General features: G+C 40.5%; 1 protein-coding gene and 1 long non-coding RNA gene across 2 annotated transcripts; one reads left to right on the top strand and one right to left on the bottom strand.

Moving 5' to 3' along the window:
* Positions 1 to 13,271: 13,271 nt before the first annotated feature.
* KLF14 (KLF transcription factor 14) lies at positions 13,272 to 16,690 on the bottom strand. Its single transcript, XM_017652416.3, has one exon. It carries the CDS (start codon positions 16,556 to 16,558, stop codon positions 15,575 to 15,577), a length of 984 nt encoding a protein of 327 aa, XP_017507905.2. The 5' UTR covers positions 16,559 to 16,690; the 3' UTR covers positions 13,272 to 15,574.
* Positions 16,691 to 16,739: 49 nt separating this feature from the next.
* LOC118972606 (uncharacterized) lies at positions 16,740 to 26,519 on the top strand. The gene is made up of 4 exons (XR_005061636.2): positions 16,740 to 16,875; positions 20,287 to 20,320; positions 21,527 to 21,581; positions 26,232 to 26,519. It is a non-coding gene; the product is annotated as an uncharacterized lncRNA (long non-coding RNA).
* Positions 26,520 to 27,296: the final 777 nt, after the last annotated feature.

Raw genomic sequence — 27,296 nt, 5'->3', positions numbered from 1 at the left:
AATAGATTAAAAAGGAGGTTATGATGTTGGTGTGCATTTGATTCTTAGTAAGGTTGCTGCTGTAGTAAGAGACCAAAAATGGAAAGAGTAGTGTGGATAGAATCTAGGGGTCTTGAGGAGTATACAAATGTCTGTATGTCTAATGTAACTGTCTTAGAGAAGGATTTCAACCATTAGGTATAAATGAAAATTTTTCTCTAGCGACTATTTTTTGCTCTTTTGAAGCTTCTTTTCCTATCAGTTCCTAGTGATTCCTCTACTAGAAGAGTCATTTTCAGTTCTTATGACTCCCTGCTGTTCATTCCACAACCTGAATCTTATATGTGATTTCAAGGTCTGTATATTCACCCCAGTGTGTAGTGACTTAGAGTGAAGGGAGGCAGTCTGGCTCTCAGCCTGTCCCTAGCACATACGTCTCTGATGATGGAGAAGGAAGGAAGGAGAACAAAGGTAGAAACCTTTTGGGTTGCCCATAAATAGATTGTCTATTTCTCTCTCTAGCTTATTGTCTACAGGCTCAGTGTGGACAAGGTAGTAGTTTTGACAGGCTCCGCTAAGTGCAGACTCATTCTTAAGCTCTCCCCCTGGCTACCTTTCACCTGGGGTCCTCACATCACATTCTTCTTACGTGTGTGCATCTTTGCTGTTCTGTGCAGTCCCAGCAAGACTGTAGCTCCCACTCTCATCCAACCTCACCTTCTAACTCTTGGGCCCCCAGGCATTTGAAGGATTTGCATGGAGTTCCTTCTCGGAACTGGGAACTTGGGTGAGCGAGTAGTCGTGGCCTCCTCTCTTCCTTGTTAGCCCTCCCACACCATCTCTCCTCCATTTTTTCCTCCTCATCTCTAAGCACAGGGAAGGTCCCTTGGTGGTCTTTTGGCTTAGAAAACATTCACCTATAGTACCAGTGGTCTGCTTCCCTTATAGGACATTGGTAGGTATCCTCAGGAAAATCACTCTGAGGAATTACTATGTTCAGTTGTGTCTCTTTTTGGTCAAGAGACAGTCTCCTAAATTAATCGAAACCTCTGAGTGTCCATTTAAAAGGAAAACAATGCAATTTCTCTTTTAAAATAGGGCCAAGTCTGGGATCAGATGGGCATGTGCTACTCCTTGATAAGCCTGAGTTGGATGCTCTTGTCCTGTCTGCTGACATCAGCCCACTGCTGTTCTGCAGCGCTCTGACCCTGTTGCTCAGCCTCCTGCCATCTGGCTTTTAGAATCATGGACAGTCTGATGTCCTCACTGGTACACCTCATGGGAACAGACCCCTAACTGGAAAACAATCCAGGAAGGCATTTTAGCATCTGGCTCTATTTTATGCCAATTCTCAAGGTGATGAGCTATGCCAGAGAGAAAAATTTAACCCAGTCCCAACACATTATTCTGTTTAAATCAGCACCTGACAGGTAGCAGAAGGCCTTAATTTTTCTTCTTTCCCTAGTGATTCCACTGTGAGGGAGACTGTTTACATCTTGGCAGGAATGACTAATTTTTTTATCATCTATACCAAGAATTTATACTTGGACACCTGGAATGGACTTCTCCACAAGGATACACTATACTCTAAATGACCCGGGGTGCCAAGCAACAGTATCTTTGGAATGGATAATCACTTGCCTGGCTTCCCATGATCTGACTTAGTGTCTCCAGGTGGCCCTTACAGGTGAGTTTATGAGGTTCCTCTCCAAGCTGTCTAATGGGCACGGGATATGCCTCAGCCTAGCCTAGTTTAAAGAGCTTCATCCCCCAAAAAAGGAGCATGGCTGAGCAGTTCTCCCCCAGGACCCTTCATGGACCAACTCAGGACTGCAGTAAGACCCCAGAGGATTGACAGAGGTCTGAGTGACAAAGTCCAATTGCTAGATAAGTCTATTCTGACCTGATGGAAATTCCTTCTGTTATTTTTATTCTCTTATCCTTAATTTGAGCATTTCCAATACACTTGTGCATGTTGATGGTTTGGAGGTTATTGGCATAACTTTTTTCTCAGTTACAATTGTAAAGTTGACTACTGTGACATGATTCAGGAAAAAAGTATGTATGTGTATTAATTATATTGTGTACATATGAAATATGAATAAAGCAAACATAGTCAAAGGTTAACATTTGGGTGGTCATTGTGAGGGCTATAGGGCAGGCAATCTTGTGTATTGTTCTTGTAACTTCTCTAAAATTATATTTAAAAAGTTTAAAAATATACAAATACATATATAAGGTCCAATGAAGAAACTTAAAAAATACACCCCATAATATTAGCAATGATTGTCACTAGAATGTGGGATTACTCTTTTGGTTTATCTGTGTTTCTAAATGCTCTTCAGTGGAAATGTATTGCTCTTGCTTTTATTTATTTATTTTTGTTCTTGCTTTTATAAAGATAAAAGAGCATTAAAATTGTAAGTTCGTGTTTCAAAGTTGGTCTTTCTGGCCATGCTAACTGCATGCGAACTACTGCTCTTCCCGGGCAATGTGACTTAGACATAGAGTTCCGTAATGTGTGGTGTAGATCTTCTGTGAATAGATGATGTTTTGTTTTGTTATCTAACCAAGTTTTTTCTTCTTACTTTCTTTCTTTTTTTTTTTAAAGGACCACTGGCATTCCTTGAAGCCTCCAAAATTACTGACATTTTGCTGGATACCTTCTGATATCCCTCCATATCCACTCTTTATCTTTCTCTGCTCTCCTTCATTCTCAGAAGTCTGACCCAGTCAAAATACTCTTGTTCTCAGTTGGGTTTGGCCAATGGGGAGCAAGTAAGAAAAGGTCTGTGGGAGGGAGGAGAGTGAGATCTGGGTAATTTTTTCTTGGTTCCCTCCGGGCAGGCTTGCTTCAAGCTGGCTTCACCCCTTAACTGAAGAACACTGCAGCTGTTAGGTGGCCCCTCCACACAGCTCTCTCTCTTCACGTTCTGCTAACCTGTTGCTAAAACCCTCTCCTTGCTCCTTCAAGTCTAGGAATGTGAATGGCACCCCAAGTTATAACTGCAGGGTACTGAACTACTCTCCCCTGCTTAATCTCTACTCACACCTTTGAAGATATTAAGCTCTTTATTAAATTTTATTTCTTAAGTTTATTTCTTAAACTCCCCTCTACTGACCCAGTTTGAGTGTGCCCATAAGTTTCTTTTGCTGGTACCCTAAATGGCATGGTAATGTCTGGTACCCTGTGGTTTTAAAGGAAAATTCATCAGCCATGCCTGATAGTCTTCAGTAGAGGTTGGTTTCCTACCACCTGTCTCTATAATTCTCTCCTATGACCTCTTAAATATTGGCCACAATGACTCGTGGATATTTTTGTGTGGCTATTTAACTTGGATCGGTTATAATATCTGCCACCATTATTTGCTGCCATTGTTAATGGCCAATGATTTCCTTTAGGCCTCTTTCCGCCCCAGCAGTGTCTCCTTCACTTGCGATGCTCAGAGGCACACTCAGCATACATAATTAACTATGGTTGCTTCAATTCTCCTGACTTGTGCCACTTTGCAGTGAGCAAGAGCTTTTGCTTGGTGTTTCCTTATCCCTCAGAAGTTTCCTATAGGGTTGTATTAATGATGTCCGTCCTACAGCCCATCCAGAGGTATCTGCATATGTCCCAGCTAGAGTCTCAGAGCCTTTTCTGACTTCTGAGCATTAAAAATCTGTTGCCACATGGATTTTCCCCTGAAGGTGCCTTTTCCAAGGAGACTCGGTGCCTTGTCAACTTGTCTAGTTACCAGCATCTTATTCCAGTTTATCTACTTAGTCACCCATCGGTCTTCTACCTTGGGACAAATAGGAAGGACGGAAGTCAGGATACAGGAGAGAGCCATCATTCTGGCCATAAGGTCTCCATTGCTCTGACTGGCCTCTGTCTCTCCCGGTCTTCTAGTTAGATAATGTGCCTCCTAAAGCTCTGGCAGAATGTGAAGTCTTTAAAAAAAAAGTGGTCTGTGAACCTGCAGATGTGCATATTGCCTCCATTAGCTCCTAATTACAGCCCTGGAGAAAAGCAACTTTCAGCTCCTTTGAACTGAATTTGGTATTCTGGGCAATATCAGAAAGGTGGATTTACCACTCTCTAGTTAATAAAGTCTCTTATGTCTCCACCAAAGTATAAAGAATGAATGCTGAGACCCTTTAATCCTAGATCTAAAACACCCACAGTGAGAGGCTAAGAAGGAATGTCATAAATATCCTGGGGGAATATTGGTCTATGTGACATTGTTTATGACCCAAAACCCCTTAAGCTGATGGTTATCTGGGAAGTGTTTTGCATTAGCTATACAAATAATGGGAAAGTTGGAAAGGTAGGTCTATTTTCTAGGACTCCAGAACAAAAACTGCCTCTATACCACAGGAACTACATCAGGATGAGCCAGACTTTGAACATAATCACAGTGACCTTCTGACTGGTATTGACCACATGTTCACGGCTTCATGGGCGACATGTCAAGATTGCTTGTTACAAGGACATTACTGTAGCTAATGGTCAACATGTCACCAAAATGGACAAGAAGACCCCATCTGTCTTTGTCATCCCTTTATAAGAGTTAAAAATGTCCCACTTAGCCTTAAAAAATGGTGCTGGGAATAGAAATTATGAAATATAGGCAATCTAAGGAAAAAGATATATGATTTGAAACTCAGAATTTCACACCTCAAAACTCTTGATGGATGTTTTCCTTTTACTGTCCAACCTGGAAATTCATCAGGGAAGCAATGCTCCATCACAGATTTTGTACTAGTAATTCAATAACTAAGGGCCACTATAATGTGTGCAGGCCTTAAGGAGGAAAATATCTGAATCTCCAACCACTTCACAGATGAAGTATCCATGTTCCTAGACAAAATCAATCCCCCCACTTGTGCCCTAGGTCCCACTGCCCTTGCCTCCTCAAGGATATTATCGCTCCTTCAGTTCTCCCCCATCTCTGTCTTGAATTAGTGACTTTCTACCCCCTCTCTGACCGTTTTCATTAGTATATAGATAGGCTGGGATTTCATTTCCCCATTAAAATAAAAAAAGCAATCTCTTCTCAACCCCATTTTTTCATACCAATTTCCAATCCATTTCTTTGCTCCCATTTGCAGAAAAATGCATAAAAATAGAGTTCTATACACATGGTCTCCAGCTTCTCTACACTTCTTTCTTAAATTCATTGCAATCTGGCATTTACTCCTACCACTGCACCACAACTGCTCTTACCAAAGTCACCAAAGACCACTGAATGGCTAGAGCGCACAGCCGGTTTCCCCGCCTTCATCCTACTTGACTCAGCATGAGCGCCTGTCAAAGCCGACCACTCCCTTTTTGGATACTTCCTAGGACATCACACTCTAGGCTTTCTTCCCACCTCACTGGTTGCACCTTCTCATTCTCCTTTGCTTGCTCCTCCTCAGCAACCTCATTTCTTATGTTGGACTGCCCATTTTACCCAGAGGAAAAACCAAAGCCATTATAATACCCTATAAATTCCTTCTGATCATAATTCTGCTCTAGCCATGCTGATCTCCTTTCTGTTTCTTGATCCCATACCCTAGGGTTGTTTCTTTAGCTGTTCCCTCGGCCTGCACACACCCTCCCCAACTCCCCTGTATCTCCTGGTTAACTTCCTCACCTCCTTCAAGTCTTTGTTCCTATCTTATTCACGCAATGAAGCCCATCCCGATCACCGTTTCTTAAGGCCTTAATCCAGTCCCCATCCCATGCAGTACTCCTGATCCCACTTAGCCTTTCTACTTTTTAAAAATCCCAAATCTTTTATTACCTAAGATACTATATAATTTACTTACTGCTTATTTTCTCTATCTCATCGGCTAGGATATGCAATTTTAAGGGTAGGGATCTTTGTTTTATTCACCTATGTATACCAAGTGCCTGTAACAGTGCCTGACATGTTGTAAATGCTCAATAAATATTTGTTGAAATGTTATGTCCTGGCCCATGAAAGCCTGGTTTTTTTAGTAAAAGCCATGCTTACACTCAGCCCCAGAAGGAAAGCCTCTAGCACCGCCTCCGGGGCTGCTAGATGCACTCCAGTCCAATCCATTGCTGACCCCTGCTGGAACCCACTGACCAAGTTGCTGTCCCTCCCTTGAGTGGAAGAGTGGGCCTAGAGCTCCTTGGGAACAAGCAGGGTGAAGGATGCTCCTGATACCCTCTCTGCCATCTGCCTGTGCCCTACATACCCTGCTTAGAGCAGTAGTAACTATGATCCTTCCTTTCCCTTGGTCTTTCCCTAATTCTAGGTTTGCAGAAGAAAGACTAAAACTTCCTTTTATTTGTATTTGTTAAGTATATTCTCTTATAAGGACCCAATCAGAGGGGGAAAAAAACCTGTTCTTAGTTCCACCTTCAGAACTAAAAACTTAATTTTTAACCAGACTAAAAATTGGTGTGAGGGAGATATGTTTTGAAAAATATTAATGTAGTATCTTTCCTTATTTTCTTCCATGTGACCATTCTCTTTTTAACCAGAGGCATCCATTTGCCTTAGAGAAGATCATGATTGCTATAGCAAGAATGAAAAGGTAAATAATGACTCTACTTAGAAGCCTGTAACTAAATAGTCTTGAAAGCTTTTTTGGGAAAGTAAAGGAAGCTCCAAATTCCAAACACTCTTAAATATTAAGAGCGAAGTATGTAGCTGGACAAAAAGCTTTAGCATAATTAAGCAGCAGAGTAAACTGTAGTTCGATGGTAGGAAGTTGCCACCTACTGAGGCAGTGAAGTGTTCTTCCAGTTGGAAGAGCCAAGGGTGGGGGGAAGGTTAGAGGGGTAGAGACTAGACTTCCGTGGTGCTCACATCCCTGAAAAGGGATGTTTCAGCTCCCCACCCCATTCTTTGGGCCTTGGCTCAGAATGGGGAAGATGGACACCCCAGATAAGTTGAGGTCTGGAATTCTGGGATGGTCCTTCATTTCCACCCCATGTTCAGCATAGTGCAGGGGCAGCATGGTGCCATTCAAGAAGTAATTCTGAAATGGCTCAGACGTGTCTAGGCAGATGGACCTGTTTCTACACCCTATGTCCGTACGGTCTTGATGTGGCATGGAAGAGAACCAGAATATTTTTCATACCTTGGTAAAAGGGTACAGAAATGCTCAGAGAACCTAAAGTCCAGAAAATGGCTGCATTTGGGATGAGAAAGTTGCCTTAAGCAGAGACCTCACAATGAGAGGCTAGCAGGACCATAGGTTACAGTAATGAGTATAAGAAAGGGGACAGTGGGACCTGTTGCAACTAATTGGACACAAGTAGTACATGCCCCCCAGGGCATGTACACAGAGATCCCCAGGACAGCCACACAGCAGGGCAAATGAGTGAGGGCCTGAAGAACAGTGCAGCACACAGCCCTGAAACGACTTCCCTCTCTGCCATCACGAGGACACCCGTGCTCCCAGCACTCAGAGACCATGGTGGGAAGGAGCAGGGAGACCCTGGGAAGGAGGAAGCCCAGAGGAAGGGTTTGATGAATTAGAATTTTGTCTCTGTGATTAACAGGAGGAGGAGCTTGTTAATAAGGTGAGGTCAGCCGAAGATAATAAAGGATGGTACCACCCTGTGAATGTTTGTATGTTTTTGACTGTTTTTTCTTTTCTTCCCCTTTACTAAACTAGATTGTTATGAAAAGGGAACTAGTACGCCACAAAGATTTTAAAGCAATTAAGAACCTCTTTGCCCATATGTTAGGGCATACCTGATCATCAAGAGCTATTATGGAAAAATGAGAGGGACAGAGTATTCTGGAGGAAGAAAAAGGAAGGAAGTGCTTCAGTGGGGGAAAGAAGATTTTCCTGAGGTTATTTGGATTGGGCTCACCCCTGTGGGATTTAACCTTCGTTGGCACCTCCCTGGCCCCGCCCCTGCAATGAGTTTAGAAAATGGGAAAAAATAGGAACGAGACTCTGAACTCCTAGTGAGAGCAGGCAAAGATATCCCTGTCCAGGTCCTGGAAGAGGCCACTGGAGTTCCTGAGTGACATCCCTAATACATGGGCAAAGAGGTTCTTCATTGCTTTAGAACCTTAGTGTACTATACTTTTTCTCCATATAAAATAATCTATCTTTGCCTCACTAATGTTTTGTATTTTGAATTTTATGTTAAGTCTGATATTAATCTTGTCACACTTACTTGCTTTATTAACATTTGCCTGGTATATCATTTCCTACCCTATCATCTTCTTTGCTTTTTAACCAATACTATTTTCCCCTGCCTTTAAAATATATTTTAAAAAATTTTAAACTTATGCAAGCAATACATGAAAATATTCTCCCTTTAAAAGAGCAACAGCATTCTATACATAAGGCTAAAGATTCACTGACTGTCTCTCAATCCTGGTTCTTTCTTTAAATTGCCTGTTACTATTTGACCACTTATCTCTTAGATTTTTGGGTTTTTATATATTCTGGATATTAACCCTGTGCCTATTTCATACTTTTTTTTTCAAGTGTAGCTTGATATTTACTTCGTTAGTCTTTCAGATGTAAAACATTTCAGAATTTTGATGCAGTCAAATCTGTTGTTTCCGTTTAATTTTTATTAAAAAATTTTTGCGTCCTAGATGAGAAGGTCTTCCTTATCCAAAGATGGTATTTTTAAGGTTTTCTGAATAATACTTTTTATAGCTTAAAAATGTTTATGTCTTTATCATCTGAAATTTATTTCTCTGAAAGATTTGAGATAGTAATGTTGTGCTTTCTTTTGTGGTTTCATTGTCTTTGGAAGAGCCAATTATCTCTTCAGCATTTATTGATTAGTCTGTCTTTTCCCCACAGACATGAAGTGCCATCTCTTTAATGTGCCAAATTTTTCTATATTTACAAGTCTACTTTTGAGTTTTTTTATTCAATTCCGCTTTCCTATTTGTTTCTGCACTCTTGTAATGACCATAGCTTTGTAATATTTTGATATCTGATACAGCTATTCTTCCTCTACCCGCCCCCTATGATCTTCTGTAACAGTTCCTTGAAAAAGTTTCATGAAAAATCTTTTTGGGGTTTCGATTAGAATTGCAATAAATATGTAAATTTGAGACTTGGACTGACATCTTTATAGTACTTTTACCATCTACACATTAATTAACTCCACTTAGTCATATTTTCTTTTATGCCATTCAGTAAAAGTTTTATAGCCTTGTCTATAAATGTTCTTTATGTTATTAATTGTTACTGTGTATGGAATCATTAAGCTATCATATTTTCTGAGAAATATTTGCTAGCTTATAAAAAAGCCATTGATTTTCTCCTTTCTTCAATTAATGTGAATATTAGTAAGTCTCTACTTTTGAATTACTCTTGCATTCCTGAGATAAACCTCACATGATCATAATCATTATTTTTGCATTCACTGCTGAGCTAGAATTTCCAGTATTTTACTTAGGATTTTTACACCCATCTTTATAGATAAAAATGTTTTTTTTCCTTGTCCTAAAGTTACCTTAAATTATAAGTTGGATAATTTTCTATGCTTTTCTATGATTTGGACCCATTTACAACAGATGGAAGTTATCTGTTTATTAAAGGTTTAGAGAACTTGCCTGTACAACCACCTAGACTTAGTGCCTTTTTGGGGGATAGAACTTTACCATTTCATTTTCAGATTTTCTACATCTTTGTAGACTACTTAAAAATTGTATATTTTCCTATAAAGATTCGTATTTTTTCAGCTCTATTGATATAAAGTTATTTTCTTATAATAAAAAAATCTGCTCATGTGTTATTATATTATCTCCTGTTTTATTCCTGATAACTTTTCTTATTCCTTCTTTTTTCTTAATCATATTTGCCAAAGAAATCTATTTTTATTAGGCTTTTAAAAAGAGTTTAGCTCAACTCTACTCACTTTTTTCTGTTTGATAACTTCTGCTTTTATCGATGGCAGTGTTTTTCAACTTTTTCTTATTATCACCCTTCTAGGAGAATTTTAAGACATTTCTTTTTCCCTAATCACTCCCACTCCAAATCCTAAGCCATATAGTGTATATCTATTCATGAAGCATGGCCTTTTGGAGGGCCACAACCCAACCACTGTGATATGTAACATGTTTCTCACCCCTCAAGAACCAGTTTTTGCTCCCTTGGGGGCAGTATCTTCCCGATTGAGAATGCACTGTCTGTGGTAATGTCTTTTCCTACTTTCTTTGAATTTGTTTGTTTCCCTTTTCTCGTGAAATTGAAAGCTTAGTTTATTCACTTAAAATTTTTTTTTATTAAAAAATTTGAAGCTTTAGACCATACTCCTTTCCCCAGGGTTTCCCCCAGTGCTGCACTTCTTTCCCTTTCTCGCATCACAGAAGTTCTGCTAGTAATGCTTTTGGTTTTCATTCAGTTCTAAACTTTGTGACCGCCCTTTTATCTGAGTTATATAGAGGTTTGCTTTTACATTTCCCAATGCATGGGTTTTTGGTTGTATTTTTGTTGCATTTTTATGTGATTACCTGTCTGGAGTTTGTTGAGACTTCTATCTTACAAATGGCCAACAGGAATACCTGAAATCTTTCAACATTCACTTGGATGTTTACTGTAGGCTTTTGGAGGATACCTTTCAGTAATTTAAGAATTTGTTTTTTGTTAATAGTGTGTTAAGGTCTTTTAAAATTAAATCACAAGTTGGGTTTGGTTTTAACAAATAGTTACTTTGGAGCCAATTGAGATTATCATGCTTTCATCTTCTTGAATTATATTAATTTAATTACTTTGATAATATTCATTTGTTTCATCTATCTTATGCTTTTCCTGGGACCTGACTCTATACATTCTCCAAGCCATATTTGTGATCCTATTCCATTTACAATGGTAGTATCACTGAGACTAAGCTAAAAATGTTACAAATAATGTTTTTACTTTCTGTAACCATCTAGTATACTTACATTAGTGGTGAAGAAATAATTTTCTATTCAGGTAAGTACCTCTTGGTATTCCCTTCATCAGAGATCCCTGGTGGAGGTAGGCATTTCTACTTTTTCTGAGAGCTTGCTTGCATTATCCTTTGGGTTCCAATTACCTCCTCTCACCTAATAACGACTAAACCACCACCCTCTTTTAGAATCCCATCTTTAAGATTGCTTGGGTCCTGGTCTTTCCCATTTGTATTGTTAATTCTATCCTCTAAGAACACATTCTTTCTTCTAAAGAAATCCTTCTCTTCTTCCAGCTCAATCAACCTATCTTTCTTTACTCAGTTTTTATCCTCCCACTGCTTCTGTTTCAACTTCAAGATCTAATACATATATTTAAAACAAATATGGTTCCGACTTGATTTCCTGAATACACCTGGTTCCCAGGGAGAGAAGAATCCAGGCACACCTGGATTTTTAAAATACTCTTCCTAGCTTTTGGGATTATAATGCCATCTCTTTTCTCTACCTCAAACTCCTATATAGCAAACATTTGCATTCTTCTTTTTGTATTTATCATTAAAATCCACAATTCCTCTGTGATTGAAAACACAGTTTGAATCCCTGAAATTCCACCGTCAGGGCTATATAGTCAACATACCTGTCACCAACTTGGGACACAAATACAAGGTGACTCTGAATATCTCATGTGAATCAAAGAACTTGGCCCCACACATATGTCTCTCTCTGGTTCCACAGAAGGTTGTAATTCACATCAAGAGAAGAGGGAACCAAATTGGGTGAAACTGATCCTACACTACCTGCTAATCCTCAGCACAATTTAGGGCTAGAATCCCTAAACTTTTGTTCCGAAGTACACATGGAACTTACATCATTGTACCTTAAAGTTTTCATCTGTGATTCTGGCTGAGAATAAAGGAAGCACAAATTATTCCATTCAATAGTACATTTCACTTCTGCAGCAAGCCTGTCTCAACTGTGTCTGTGTGAATGAAGATCAGCGACAGTGGTCTGTTCAGCCTACTTTTTTAAAGCCCTATGTCTGGTACCTCTAAAAAAATTGTAGCTTGTCTATGGACACTAGCTACCATAAGCTGCTAGGACATGAAAGGGCCAAAAAACTGAAAGGCCCAAGATCAGTACAGCACTAATGCCCTGGTACACCAGATGTCCTACCTCCGCACATCTTACTTGGTACCCTAATCTAGTCAGAGTGTCTATTTTGCAAGATGTAACAGTCAATGCATATTCACATGTATTGGACCTTAAGGGGGAAAATTAATCATATCCCTTTCTCCTCTAAGTTCTCAACTGAGTAAAGATACAGCAAACAGACTAATGAGGATCAAAATACTAGTGTTTTGTTGATGAAGCTGTATCTATGGACAAATCCAGGTTTTCTAATACCATCCCTCCACCACCTCTTCTACTTCTCCCAATTCCTAGCACTTGGATTACGTACCCAAAGGAGAATATTCAAAGGAAACACTTACCTGGAATGTTTCAACAAACATTGTTGCCCCAAAAGTGGAGATAGAGGAGCCCTTCAGACTGCCTCTGGAAGGCAGGCCTGGGCCTCAGCAGGTCTGCTTACCACATGAAAGAAGGTTTTGAGTGGAGTGCATACACATTGCAGGCAAAGAGGTGTAAAAGAGAGAAGAGAGCTGTGTGTGTGTATAAAATGAACCTGCTCCCTATGTCTCTATCAGAGAACACAATCTTCCTTTGGGGAAATGTGAGTAAAACGTAGAGAAAGGGACCAAGAGTGATATTCCAATATGGGTTCCTACTTGGAGAAGAACAGGGAAATTGGGACAAAGGCAGATTCTTGTCCCCATTGGTAGGGACAAGGCCTGTGCTCTTCACCACTACCAGCATGGGTAGGGAACCCAATTCCCTCACACCCAAGGTCTGATCTGGAATTCATCTCCAGCTTCCAACCCAGATTTCAGGAAGACTTCTATTAATAGATTCTGTTACTAGGTCATTCCTACATCAGAACACAGGATGGTAGAGATGGAACAAGAGCCCAGAAGTTCAGGCAGATCCCAACCAATACCCAGATGTTTACTAGCTGAGTTCCATCTGTTGAGCAAAAAGAAGCAAAAGAAACACCAATAAAACTAGGAATCCCCTTCCAAGGCACTTCACTAGGTGCTCCTCAAGAACTGTCTGGCCACTGGAATGAAGAGGGTAACAGTACCAAGACTAAGAAAGACAAATCTTGCTTCCATTATCTGGCTACTGTAGTGTCTGGATGTCTCCCTCCTCACCACCCCAAGTCCGAGGAGGAGTCATTGAAAGACATGCCACATGAAGACTGTCAGAGGCCATCCCCAGATGAAAGACTCCAAAGTAGAAGAACCCAAATAAGGACAATACTTGGGAGACTGAGGATCAAAAGATATTTATCAAATGGTGGTTGAAAAAGTCAAGCTTTTTTGAGCTTAATTCCAGAATGGTGAGCTTCATGGGTCCACCTCCCCAATAGATCTACTGAAGGGGACAAAGGTGAAATCGTATTTCTCAAGGGGACCCAGAGTGTTCTTCCTATCCAGTCCCAGCTGATGAGACAAATGGACCAAAGGGAGGAGTCTTCCCAACACTAAAACCCACCTCCACAACTGGGGGCCTCTGACTCCAATATGCTACTCAAGGAGAGCTCCACTTTCCCTGGTTAGTCCACCTCAGGAAACACCGAACCTCTTCAGGTTCACAAGCCATATCCTCTGGGCCCTTCCTAAGGACCCTTCCCTCACTTGGTGTAGGAGCACTTAGCAGAGACCCAATGCAAGTTTGTATCACTCACTCTCTTGAGGATGCTGGAAGGCACAGGACCAGGAAGCAAACAAACAACAACAAAAAAAAAATTGGCTCTGAAAATTCATCTGATCAGGTCAAAATACGAAATCTTTCCCAGGATGCCAAAGAGTCATTCCCACTCTAAGTCTACATGGTATGGAAGGAGGAATGGACTCAACCTGCTTTGAGCTAAACACAATAGGCAAAGGGTTTAGTGGGAACTGGACACTTGAAGAAACATAGAAGTGATAGGACAGGGAGAGAAGGAATCCTGGTGGCAGAGAGAGTGGTGTCCTTTGACTAAGGGCCCAAAGAGAGAGAAGGTGGAATAACCAGTGTGAGGGAAAGGATCACTTAGAAGGCTAGATCATGGCTTCCAGTCCTAGTCATGGCTTTTGCCAGCAACTAAGCATGTGATTTTGAGCTTATCTAGGCTTCAGCATCCTCATTTGTAAAATGGAAGAAAGCAGTTTATTTAACTAGATACCTGTTATGGTCCTTTGAGAGTATGGCACCCTTCACAAGTGTGATTGATGTACTATTACAAGATATTCAGGAGGGAACCTTACCAGAGCATGAAATGCCTGTCAGCCCCCATCTCTAGTGAAAGGGTCACACATATACAAATTCACACATACATAAGCAGAGTGGCCGACGATTTCATCCATAGCAGCAGAGATACATATAGAAAATAAATAAATACTGTTGATACTCAATTTCTGCACTGGGGGAGAGGGGTCCTGAGGGTGTTACTTGGAGGGACTCCAAGGTTAGGAGAGAAGGGTCCTCCTATCTGCTAACAACTTCCACTTTCCTGTTCCTTCCCGAAATCCAGGGCAACCAGCTCTTTAGAAGAAGCCACTCTCACCTTCTCGTCCCCAAACCACCAATTCACCTGTTGCAGAAACAAAAATGCACAGACCCGGAGGGAAATAAACCCCTAGCTAGCCACTAAGAAATGAACAGAATCTACCACACCTGAGATTATTTAGAGTGGGCAGCTGGGACCTCATGTCCTTATTTCCCTGAATATTAACAATAGTTCTGAAAGGTTTTGTTTTGGACCTATCTCACCCAAAGTCACTTGGGTTTGCCCTCTGGGTGAAGGGGTATCTAGCTTGAACCACCCTTTTATTTCTGGTGCTTTTATGGTTGTTTCCAAATTTTTAAACCAATTTCACTGTCAGAGTGAGCCAGGAAGTTACCCTCTCCAAATAGGAATCCAAATGGGAAGGAAGACGATGACACAAGTGCAGGGTTCCAAACCGTGCAGCAGGACCTGCAAACAGCCTTGCACCACTCCCCAGACACCAAAAAGCATCTCCCCGTCATACGTCTACATGGACTCTTACATGACCTCTCCGAGCAGAGGTAGCTGGGGCAATTGGGCAATAGAGGACATCAACCTCCCATCAACCTGGGATTCCTGTTTAAAAGACACTAAAAATAAATTAGTAAACATTGCTGTTCACAGAAATAGAAATCATTTCTGTTTCCAAAGGCCTCTCACCATCCCAGACCTGGATATTTCCAAGACTGCCACCCCTGTCACCGTCTCCAAGGTCCGCCCTGGTGGGTGGGTAAGACACCAGAGTCCTCTGAGACTGCGAGCTCCTCGGGCACCTAAGAATTCCAGTTTTACATCTCTGGTTCCAGGGAAGGGAGAATCTTCAGGACTCTCCTTCTCACCAATTCCTGGGGGATGTTTGAGGCAACCTCCCCCTCCCCCCTTTTAGGATGATATGCCTGTTGTAAGAATTCCTGCTATTTACAGGTCCCCAATCCCTCCCCAGAGTCCAACGTGACTGCCTGGATCCACCCTTAGAGCAAAGGAACCAGTCTGTGCCTTGGCCTAATGATTCTGGGAGAGAGGGATGGGCAAAGAGAAGGCAGGGACAACAGCCTGGGGATCGTCCTTGAAGGGATGACTAACAGCACTGACTGTCAGACCGGCAGGAGGTGAGGCTGGGCTCCTGGCCAGTGACGGAGTTGGAGCTGTCCACTAGACAGGTGGGTTGCGACTGGACGCGGGGAGTGCGACGGCGCCCCCGGTATTCGATCATGTCGGGATGATAGGCTGGGTGGCGACGAGCATGCTTGGTCAAGTGGTCGCTCCGGGAGAACTGCTTGGGGCAGAGGGGGCAGGAGAAGCGCTTCTCGCCCGTGTGCGTCCTGTAGTGACGGGCCAGCTCGTCGGAGCGCGTGAACTTCTTGTCGCAGTCGAGCCAGTCGCAGGAGAAAGGGCGCTCACCCGTGTGGGTGCGCTGGTGGGACTTGAGATGCGACGACTTGTAATAGGCTTTGTTGCAGCCCGGGAAGGGGCAGCGATGGCGCTTGGCTGCAGGTGTAACTGGCCTCCGACGGGCGACAGTACCTGTGGCGGAGGCGGGACCCACGCCAGGGGCCACGCCAGAGACCCCGCCGGGGGCCGCAGGCACTCCCGGGACAGCAGGCGCGCCTGGCACCCGAAGGGCGTCGGAGGAGTGCGTGGACCAGGAGACTTCCACCGCGCCAGAGGCCAGGGCCGGCTCTGAGCACAGGGTCGAGCCGAAGCCCCGCGTCGGGTCGGAGAAGCCGGACGAGGCGCGCGGAGCTTCCCCCGAGTCCTCCCCGAAGCCCTCCCCGCAGTCGCCGCGCAAGTCAGCCAAGACGCTTGCAGCCAGCAGGTGGGGCGCGGCGCCGCCCGCGCCGGGGCTGGGGGCGGGGACCTGGGGGAGCGGGGGGACGGACGCGGGCCCCGGGGGCCCTGGACCCGGCAGAGCGGACTCCGGCGGCGCCGCACCCACCTCCGAGCCAGCGGCTCCGCCCGCGCCCTCGGGGTCCAGCGGGCGGCGGTGAAGCACAGCGCCCGCGGACATGGACACCAAGCACTCGGCGGCGAAGTAGTCCAGGCACGCCACGGCCGCCGACATGCTGGCACCGCCCGGCCGCCGGCGGGCGCCGTCCGAGCGCGGCCGGCCGCGGGCGAGAGACTTCTCGGGAGGGTCCGTCCCGCAGCCGCGGAGCGAGAAGCAGGAGGCCCGGCGCGCGCCGCCCGCCGCCGCCGCCGCCGCCCGCGCGGAGCCCGCCCCGCCTGACGCGCCCCTGACGCACCGGAGCCGCGGGGGCGGCGGACCCGCCCCGGCCCGCAGGACACCCCCTCGGAACGCGCGGCCCACCGGTCTAAGTCATTTTTAACAGCCTGGGAAATTATCTTGTCTTCGCATTCTTGCCTCTGCTGGCGAGCCAGGTAATTTTAATAAAGAGAAAACTCCCCGATCGTAACTTCTGGGCAGCCTGCCGGCTTCGTCCCCCCTTCGCCCGCTGGTCCTCCGCCAGCTGGGTGTCCGGCGGAGTCGGAGAAACTTTTTTTTAAGGGGGAAAAAATTGCTAATACCTGACATGTCTTGCGATTCATAATTACGATCGTTAGTTAGGAGGGCTGGAATTGCATTTCACTTCTGTCCTCCGCTCTCAGACCAAATTTAAACTAACCCCCAAGTCCGCACCAAAGAAGTTTTCTCATTTAACGGTTCCACTGTTAAGCCAGAGTCGGTACCAATTCCCTAAATAGATCCACTAGGTACCCATTATTTAATGGCATTTGCCCCAGAAACATTTTTAACCTTGAAAAAGCAAAGAATCCTCTCATGATTGAAATTGAAACTTAAAATCCTTTGAGTAACGATTTAACTATTCAGCCAACGAAAGAAAAATGCATGTTTAAACTGCATTAACCTGTCACAGGCATCCAAACAAATTTCCACGCTGAAATATAAATTATAGACTAGCAGCGAGATAAACACATTAAAATGGACTCCCACAATTTTAATAATAGAAAGTCACGTTTCCAATTAGGTGGCGTCTTTTATTTTTCTTTTGACAAAAATTAAAAGTAAGAAAACATAGCAAATGGTATAGAATTGCTCATATGGTGTTTTGTGACTGGAGGTTTTTCTTTCATTATAATCATATATGTATAATTTTTCAAACATTTCTTCATTGCTTTCATTTTCTGCCTCCTTTGATTTTAAAAAAATTAAAAACACAGAAAAGCAAGCAGGATAATATCTAAAAATGGTCAGAGCTTGGGTTTTGATGTACATAGGCTTTACTTATATATTGGAGAATTATGCTCATTTTATTTGTAATTCAGTACTTTTTCTGTTGAAAATTAAGAATATATATACATCAAGAATAACATACAGTCATGTGTTTACTTCTTAGAATAATCAAATGTGAAATATGTGTCATATTTGCTTCAGGTTTTTTATTGAAAGATTACAGATAGAGTTGAATGTCACTTTCTCTCCCAAGTCGGACTCAACTTCTCCCTCCTCTTGCCTAGATAATCAGTATTACAAAGTGTGTATTCTTCCAGCATTTGTTATTATGCCTTGTTTACCTAATTACCTGTATGATTATATGTAAATATTATACCATGCTTATGCATTTCAAATTTATTTACAAGTAGTACAGTAGTGTCATGTCATTTTGCAACTTTTTCCCCCTCTGTATGGTTTTGAGAACTATCCATGTTTCCTATATTAAAGAATCTACTTTATTCTTCTCAGTAGTTGTATAATATTGTCAGCTTTATTATTTTTGTGGAGATTCTATTCTATTAATCTAATTATCTAACAGGTAATGATTACAAAGTTCCTTGCCTCAAGATGACAATTAACTCCCAATCTACACATCTTAAAAGTTTATCAGAGGTAGAATTCTTTACTAGCTGTTTTTCTTTTAATTTTACTATTTGGAGAAAATGTAAGGTATTTAAAATGCAGAGAGACTATTACAAGCACCCAGGTACCTATCCAGTATAACTGATAAATGTCAACATATTGCCATATGTTTTTTTTTAAATGGAACTATTCAACATTTCTGATAAAATTGAAGCCCCTTTGTAGTCCTCCATCCTTTTCCCCAAAGGCACACACTATTGTGAAGTTGGCATGTAATTTTCTAGTCTAGGTTTTATACTTTTACTGCATATGAATCTATAAAAATACAGAATATTGCTTTGTTTTTTTAATGTACATGTGTGGTGTTAGGCTGTAAATATTCTGTGACTAATTTTTTTTCCTTCATAGTATGTTTTTATTCTTTCTTTCCATGTTAAATATAAATCCAGTTCATTCATTTTAATTGCTATATTGTGGATCCATGCATATGAATGTGCTGTGTTGATTCATTCCCCTATTGATGAATATTTAAGCTGCTGCCAATATTATGGTATTACAGGCAGTGCTAATTTGAATGTACGTGTCCACGTGTCTCTTGCACATATGTGAGAATTTCTGTGTGTATCTACCTAGATGGATAATTGCTAGGCTACACATACATTTTTGGCTTTATTAGGGACTGCCAAATGGTTCTTGAATTTACACACCCATGAGCAGTTATGAGAGTTCTTGTTTCCCTCACATGACCTTCAACACTTTCTGGATTCAGACTTTTCTTATTTCTGACAATCTGATTTTTTAAAAATCCAGTATTTTGTTGTTTTGTTTGAATTTCCCTCACTGGTAGTGAGGTTGAGCATTTCTTCATATATTGATTGGCTGTTAAGGTTCCTAATTCTGTGATTTGTTTTTTCACAGACCTCATCCATTTTCCCAGTGGGCTGTGTATATTTTCACCTTTCTCTTTATTTGTAAGAGTTCATGTGTATAAAAATTATATTTTCTCATTCTGTGGATCCTCTTTTAACTGCTTTTGGTGTCTTTATAATATGTAGTCATATTCATATCATAAACGTTAATACATCTTTATCGTCTGTGTCATTTGTGTCTTATTAAACAAATTCCTTCATGCCTGATGCCATGAAATAGCCTTTTATAATTTTTTCTTTAATGTTTTAAAGTTTTGCTTTCCACACTTGTAAAATTGATCCACCTGGGACTTTCTGAATGGTGGCAAGCATGAATTTAATTTTATTCCTTCTCTTCCCCATATGGAAACCTGTTGTCCTTACCTGATTTACTAAATAGTCTTTCATTTCCCTCATAATGTGTTTTGCCACTATGATGTAAATTAAATTTCCATATAGTCATCAATATGTTCCTTCTTTGTCTTTTTCCACTGATCAAACCAATTCTGACCCAATACCATACTGTTTTAATTCTTATGGCTTTATAATAAGTCTTCATGTCTGGAAGGGCATTTCCTCTTTTTGTTCATTTAAAAAAATTGTACTGGCTATTTTTGGACTTCTACTCTTCCATACTAACTTTAGCATCTGTTTTTAAACTTCCATTGGGAAACCCTTGGTATTTTGCTGGGTTAAATTTATAGATTAAGCTTGGGGAGATAGGACATCTTTATAAAATTGAGCCATCCAATACATTAGTATTATTCTGATTTCTTCATATCCTTCAATAACATTTTATAATTTGTATATATAACTCTTGTACTTCTTGTTAGATTTATTCCTAGGTACCTTACAGTTTTTGTTAGTGTTCTAAGTGGGATTCTTTTTAAATGTTTTAATTGGTTATTTGTTGCTGTTTGGAAATATTATCTTATTTTAGCAAACATGCTGAACTTTCTTATTAAATAGCTTATTTGCATGTTCTTTGGTATCTTCATGTAGATAATCATGTTATCTATACAAAACACTCTTAATACTTTTTCTCTTTCATATCTCATTGGTTAGGTTGGGATCTCCAGTATCACATCAAATAATAAAGGTGAGAAGCAAGCATTATTTTCCTATTTCTGTCTTAATTGAGCATGTTTCTAATGTGTCATCATCATTTATATTTGTTGTAAAGTTTTGGTAGAAACCCTTTATCAGGTTAAGTAGTTCCTTCTATTCCAGTTGAGTTGAAAGTAGGAATATTTTCTAAAATTCCTACGAAGTGAATATTGAATTGTATTAAATGCCTTTTCTAAAACTACTGAGGTGATTAGATTTTGTCTTTGACATGTTAATGTAATGGATCACTTTGCAGACTTTTCTTATGTGGATCTGTCCTTCCGTTCTTTGAGATCCACCTTGTTTTGCCATAATGTACTATTATTCTTTAATACACTGCTTCGTACAATTTGCAAATGCTTTATTATAGCATCTATGTCCAAAAGTGATATTGGCTTATAAGTTTCTTGCAGTTTGGTATCAGCATTATACTACGCTCATAAAATGCATTTGGAAATGTCTCTTTTTCTATTTTCTGTAACAGTTTGTATGAGATAGGTAGTATTTGTTCCTTGAATGTTTGGTAAATATCATCTGTGAAAGCATCATATTTTGAAATCCAATTCAACTGCTCTAACGGTTGTTAGTTTATTTGGGTTTTCCATTTCTTCTTGAGCCAATTTGGGTAATTCACGTTTTTCTTTAAAAATCAGATATTACATTTAAGCCTTCCAAGTTTTGGTATATTTGTCACAGCATTTTCTTACTATTTTAAAATTATCTATAGCATCTATAGTTATAGCCTACTTTTCATTCCTGATATTATATATTTGTGAATTTTCTGTTTTTTCTTTTTTGTCTTTCTAAATAGCCGGATTTTGTTGACACATCTGTTTCCTCTTAAAAATATATTTGTTTAATTTCTGCACTTATTTTTATTCTCTCACACTTTTGTTGGGTTTGTGTTATTATTATTTTTTTTAGAAAAAGCTTTTCAAATTAAATTCCACATGAATTTCCAGTCTTTATTGTTTTCTAAAATATAATTTAGGGCTATAAATTCCTCTTGAAGAGAAATTTCCCTTGCTTATCTGTGTCCCACAAGGTTTACAAATAGTGCTTTTGTGGTTATTCAGCTCTAAATACTTCGTAATTCCACTGTGATTTCTTACACACTAGTTCAGAAGGGGTGCGTTCCCTGGATAACAGGATCTTTCCTACCAACAATGCCAAAAAGATAATATTTCCTTTTGTGCAGGTGATCACCAAAGGGAAACTCTTTCTAAAAGAAAGGAGGTGCCTCTGTGTTTAAGGTAAGTGGTACCAGAAAACAGGCAGTTTTTAAGCAGTGTTGTGAGGATCTGGAAATGTTTCACCAGTGAGGGTTCAGTTGTTGGGTTGACATACGATTCTAGATATTCATCCATTCATCTCATTCACACTGATGGTTTTTTGTGTGCCAAGCTTTCTTCTAGGCACCAGGAGTTACAATAGTGAACAAAAATAAATAAGTAAAAACTTCCTGCTCTTGCTTATATTTTTCTTAATTTGTGGATGTGGTGCTGATATTGCAAATTATCGGCAAGATCCTCCTGAATTTTGGAAAAACCATGCAAATGAGAGATTTGGATTTGAACACTAATACTGCCTGGGAGGATGCTGAAGTGGCTCCTCTATGTGCAGTGGCAGATACCCAGTCTGATTGCTGAGCAGGACCCCCTGAGAGGAGGTCTGTGGCTGAGAAGCAGCAGGATTGGAGGGAATTGCAGAAAAGAGATGCCTTGTATATAGCGAGTTTCACTGGAAAGGGGGGGGAGTTTTCATGTTGTTTATTGTTGCTTCTTGGGATCAGCGGATTCATTGGATGATGGGCAGGGCATTAGTTGTTCAAGCAGAGAAGGGTTCAGGGTCCCTACAGCTTGCTCCATCACAAGCTATTCTGTAACCAGGGCACGTGTGTAACCTCCTAGGAACTGGCTTTGGAATATAGAGGGGGATTATTTGAAATGGAAAGTAGAATAATGGTAATTTCTCAGCATAGTGTCTACCATGGCCTTGACGTACATGTTACAGACATAATATCTCTCCCAAGCCCATTCAAAAGCTTCCAGGAACAACATAAAAAAATGCTCCTCTAGGCTTTGAGAGGCTGACCTGTCCATCCCTTTGGTCACAAGTGACTCAAAGGAGGTGCATAGAAGGCATTCTGTAAATGTATATAGAATAAATGAGTAGGAATCTATAAACTGACAAATTAGTACCATGATTCATTCATGATTACTAATTGCAAGCAGACATTCAACATTCCCAGAAATATTGCTAATTTGTTTGCCTCTGTGCCATTCTCCTTCCTACCTTTTGGCAAAAGCCAGTTCATTCCCCTGAGTTACAGCCCCATGACTTCTTACTTTTTCAGGGTCCACAATCCATAATATATCCTCTGTCTCCAGCATCTTCTGTCTCTCCTCCACCGAATAATTTGAATCAACATTCAATAATGGATTAATATCTCCAATTAAAAAAATGCCTCTGTCTTTCTTTCTTGACTCTCTATTGTCCTCTCACTATGGCCACACTGCCATATTCCCCTTCAAAGCCAAATTTCTCAAGAGCTGAATATATTCTGTATTTTCTGTCACTACTTTCTTATTCCCAGGCACAGAGTATTATTAAAATTGCCCCAATATTTAGACCTGATTTTGCTACAGCAGTTTTTCTTGCACAGGAATATACATACAAAATGCACAAAAATTTGAGAATACCTAATGTTATTGAACTGTACACCTAAAAATGGTTAGAATGGTAAATTTTGTTATATATATTTTACCACAAAAAATCTTTATTTTCAAAAAGAAAAATATCAGCATTCACCTCCAAATTGCTAAATCCAATCCTCAAATTACTAAAACTCTTAGAGCACTCTAGTAATCCATGAAACATTCTCTCTCTCTCTCTCTCTCTCTCTCTCTTTTGGTTTCTGTACTACATTCTTGTGGCTTTTAGGGCTTTCTTCTTTGTAAATATTCCCTCTCTATCTTAATGGCTCATTTCTTCTCCTTTACTTACTCTTTACAATTAAGTTCTACAGAAATCTATACAAAGCCCTTTTCTCAATCCTACCCAGTCTCTGTAGGTAATTTTTAACACTTCCCATGACTTAGGTACATCTGCATGCCAACAGCTTATGAAATTATCATCTTTACACCAGATCCATTTTCCAGGGATGTCAGGCAGTCTTATTTATCCCTCTGGCTATTTGATTGCTCCCCACCCCTCATAGATATTTCAGGCTTAATATATTCAAGAGCCGAATTCTCGGTTGCTGCCCTCATACCTACTCTTCCTGCATTCTTCCCTGCTCAGTAAATTGCACTTTCATCCATCCTGTTCCTCAAGCTAGGAAATTGGGTGTCATTCTTGATCCCTCCCTTTCCATCAGTCCCCCACATTTAATTCATCTTCACAATTGGTTCATTCTACCTTCAAAATATATTTTGACTATTCACTTTTCTCATTTTCCCTGCCAACACCCTCATCCACATCACCATCATCTTTTGGTCAAACTATGGTAATACTGTAGCATCTTCTTAGGCTCTGGGTATTAGGCTGTGGACATCTTGGGGAGCCATTATTCTACAAGGGTGACACAGAGTAAGTGAAAGGAAAGATAATAGGAGCATGGTAAGAGATGAGTGAGCTCAGGGACCTGGGCAGGTGGGAAGTGAGTCATGTAGGGCCTTGGAGACCCACGTAAAGAGTGAGGCAGGAAGTCTGAGGGAGAACTTTGAGCAGTGACATGATCTGAATTACTTTGTAGAGGATCACACTGGTTGCTGTGTAGTGAATAAAGGAGGGCATGAGCAACAGTGGAAGCAGGAGACTAGTTGGTCAGCCATTGCAGAAATCCAAGCAAAAGATGACGGTGCTTTAGACCAGTGTGGGACCAATGAAGGCTGGGAGATATGGTCAGTGTCCAGATGTCTTTTGCAGGCAAAGTGAGGGACAGCTGCTTGCAGAGGGTTGGACATAGGGTAGGAGAGAAGGTTAAGACTCACAAATGACTGTAAGAATTTCAGCCCAGCAACTGAAAGAATGTACTTCTTTGGGGATGAGGGGACTTTAGAAGGAGCAGGATATAGCAGCTGGGAAGTGGGAGGTGGGTTTTGGAGACTCTGAGGTCCCTTTAGGCATTGCAGTGGAGATGCTGAGTAGGCAGTTGGATCTCTAAGTTTGAAGCTTTTGCAGTTTGAAGTTTGGCTTGCATTTCTGGCTGAGCAACAGGATAAAAGGATTCTTTTTTTAAAGCTACATACTTTTGTATGTATATTCCTGGAGGACGGGAATTCTAACTCTTGGTAGAGTTTCTCAAAATGCCACATATAATTATTTGTATAATACTTTTTTTAGTAGAATAATAAGACATTATTTTTTAAAGTAATAGTTTAGTATTAACTCTAACAATTGAACATTTTCTATTTTACATAATTTAATAATTTAGACCTATTGTTTTGGATTCAATTTCAATTCTTGGTAAAAGCCCTATGTTCTTAGCTGCCAGACTTCTTTTAGATCCAGCTGAATTTCTTTCATATTACACTCAGGCTCATGGTAATTTACAAGTATAAGTTAAGTACACATGACCTTTTGAAAAAGGGGTGAACGTTTGTTTGACTAATTTCAAATACTTTTTGGTGCCTATAGTGTTGTGGGCTTTAAAAAATAACCATTGACAGGAAGACATAGCTCATAGTAAATAATCAGTAAAAATTTCTGTGTAGTCAGACTGAGAGCAAAAACCCAACTGAGGTGTCCATATTAGAACAGAAAAAAGTGGGTGATAGAAGGTTCTACAGTATGATGGCCCAATAGTTCAGCAATATGTGTGGAGTCTAACAAGTCATATTCAAATCCCAGCATGAGAACCAGGACCCTGTCCTTTCCCATGGAGGACGATAAGTTGGAGCAGCAATCTGACAATAACTGGTAGAGCTGACAGTGTGCAGACCCTTAGAAATTTCATGTCTGGATATATACCTTAGAGGACCTCTTGTCTTTTGCCCTATGACACAGCTACAGATATATTCAATAAAACATTTGCTGCAAATATTTGAAACAATCTAAATATTCATAAAAATGCAAGGCAATATCATACAGTACTAAAAACAAATGAACTGAAACTAATTAGGTATTAGATGTTTTCTGTTCAGTAAACAGGACAGAAAAAACCCCAAGATTTTAGAACTCTGTGTCTAATATAATAGCATTTACCCAAAGGTTAAGTACACGGGGCTTATTACTAAATTAGCATGTATAGTTGTTAAAAGCACATGCTCTGCAGCCAGACTGCCAGGTTGTGGTGCCATTGTTTAGCTGGTACCAGCTATGTGACCTTGATTAAGTTATTTCTCCTCATTTATAAGAAAGAGATAATAATAGTACCTACTTCATTGAGTTGTAGTAGGAACTTAATTACTTAATATAGGTAATGTGATTAGATCATCTGTAGCAAGCACTATATTAGTTATTATATACTGTTTGTGTATTACCATCCCTGTATGTCCATAATATATCCATATAGTAAAAGTATAATTCATCAATGGATGTGATAAAAAACAAATTTGAGGCAGTAATTAACTCTGGTGTTGGAGGAAAGGGAATGGGATTTCAACATATTCTTTCATGTTTTATTTATTTTTTGAAAACCTGAAGCAAATAAAATATGATAAGATTTGTCAATATGGGTGGTGGATACACTCCTGTTTACTGTATTATTCTCTACACTTTTCTGTGTGCATGAAATATTTTATTTAAAAAAAAAATCCCAGTACACAGCCTGGAAACTTGCATGCACAAAAAAATATTTGCTAAATGAATGAATGATTAAAAAGTGACATTGGCGGGGCTGTGGGGTGAAGCAGCCCGAGGAACACTCAGTTCGACTTCTCTTTTATTCTGCTGTCTAGTCTCCAGGAGAGCAGTGCGTATGCAGCCATTAGGACGGAGAGCTGCTCTTCAGCAACCATGGATTCAGGGAGACAATGGAGCAAGGCTTTCACGGCTCTGAGGGAAAATTATTTTGAACTTAGAATTCTATACCCAGGTGAACTTACCATTCAAGTGTGAGCAAAATAAAAACACTTTCAGAAATGTAAGCATTCAGAAAATATACCACTCAAACACCCTCTCTGGAAAAATAACTGAACAATGTATTTCAGGAAAATGAAAAATAAATCAAAGAGGAAGCATGAGGGACACGAAATCTGGTGAGAACACAAAGCAAAACTTGTGGTGAAATTTAAAACCACTGTTGACTGACTAGAGTGGAAACACACACAGAGAGAGAGAGAGAGAGAGAGAGAGAGAGAGAAAGAGAGAGAGAGAGAGAAAGAGAGAGAGAGAGAGAGAGAGAGAGAGAGAGAGAGAGAGAGAGAGAGAGAAAGAGAGAGAGAGAGAGAGAGAGAGAGAACAGAATCTGAAATTAAAATCCTAATGATCCCTACTTGGGAGGCTGTCCGGGGAGAGAAGAAAAGTAAATGCATGAAAAGCCTCTGCACTTGTTTGGAGAGAAGCAAGTTATATTCACTAATAGAAGGTGCTGGTTTTATAAAACAAATTTAAGTATGTGCTGAAGAATTAGAGTAGCTGCTGGAAAAATTGAATAGGATATATAACTTCCTAACCATAAAAGAAAAACACAAGAAAGTGTTATCAATTTAACAGGGGAGGGGAGTCGAGCCAGTAAAGAAGAAACTGTAACAAAGTAGTAACAAAGCATAATACACAAAATAAAGTGCAGGCATTAGTCTGAGTGTCAGTAATCACAATGTGAATGGATTTCCTAACCCTGTGACAAGATGGAGCCCCTCAGACTGGAAAAGAAAGTCCCTGAGCCATAAAGAGCTATGTGCTGTTTATCCCAAACACCTGAAATAAAATAACCAGGGATTTAAAATTAAATAATAGAAACAGATGCAACAAACAAACCAAATTAACATTTCAAGTAGGAAAAATATAAGGAAGTTTGATTA

This window comes from Manis javanica, chromosome 6 (genome assembly GCF_040802235.1).
Source record: "Manis javanica isolate MJ-LG chromosome 6, MJ_LKY, whole genome shotgun sequence".
NCBI lineage: Eukaryota > Metazoa > Chordata > Mammalia > Pholidota > Manidae > Manis > Manis javanica.
Note: the sequence above shows the minus strand (reverse complement) of the source record. Positions and strands in the feature narration are given on the sequence as shown.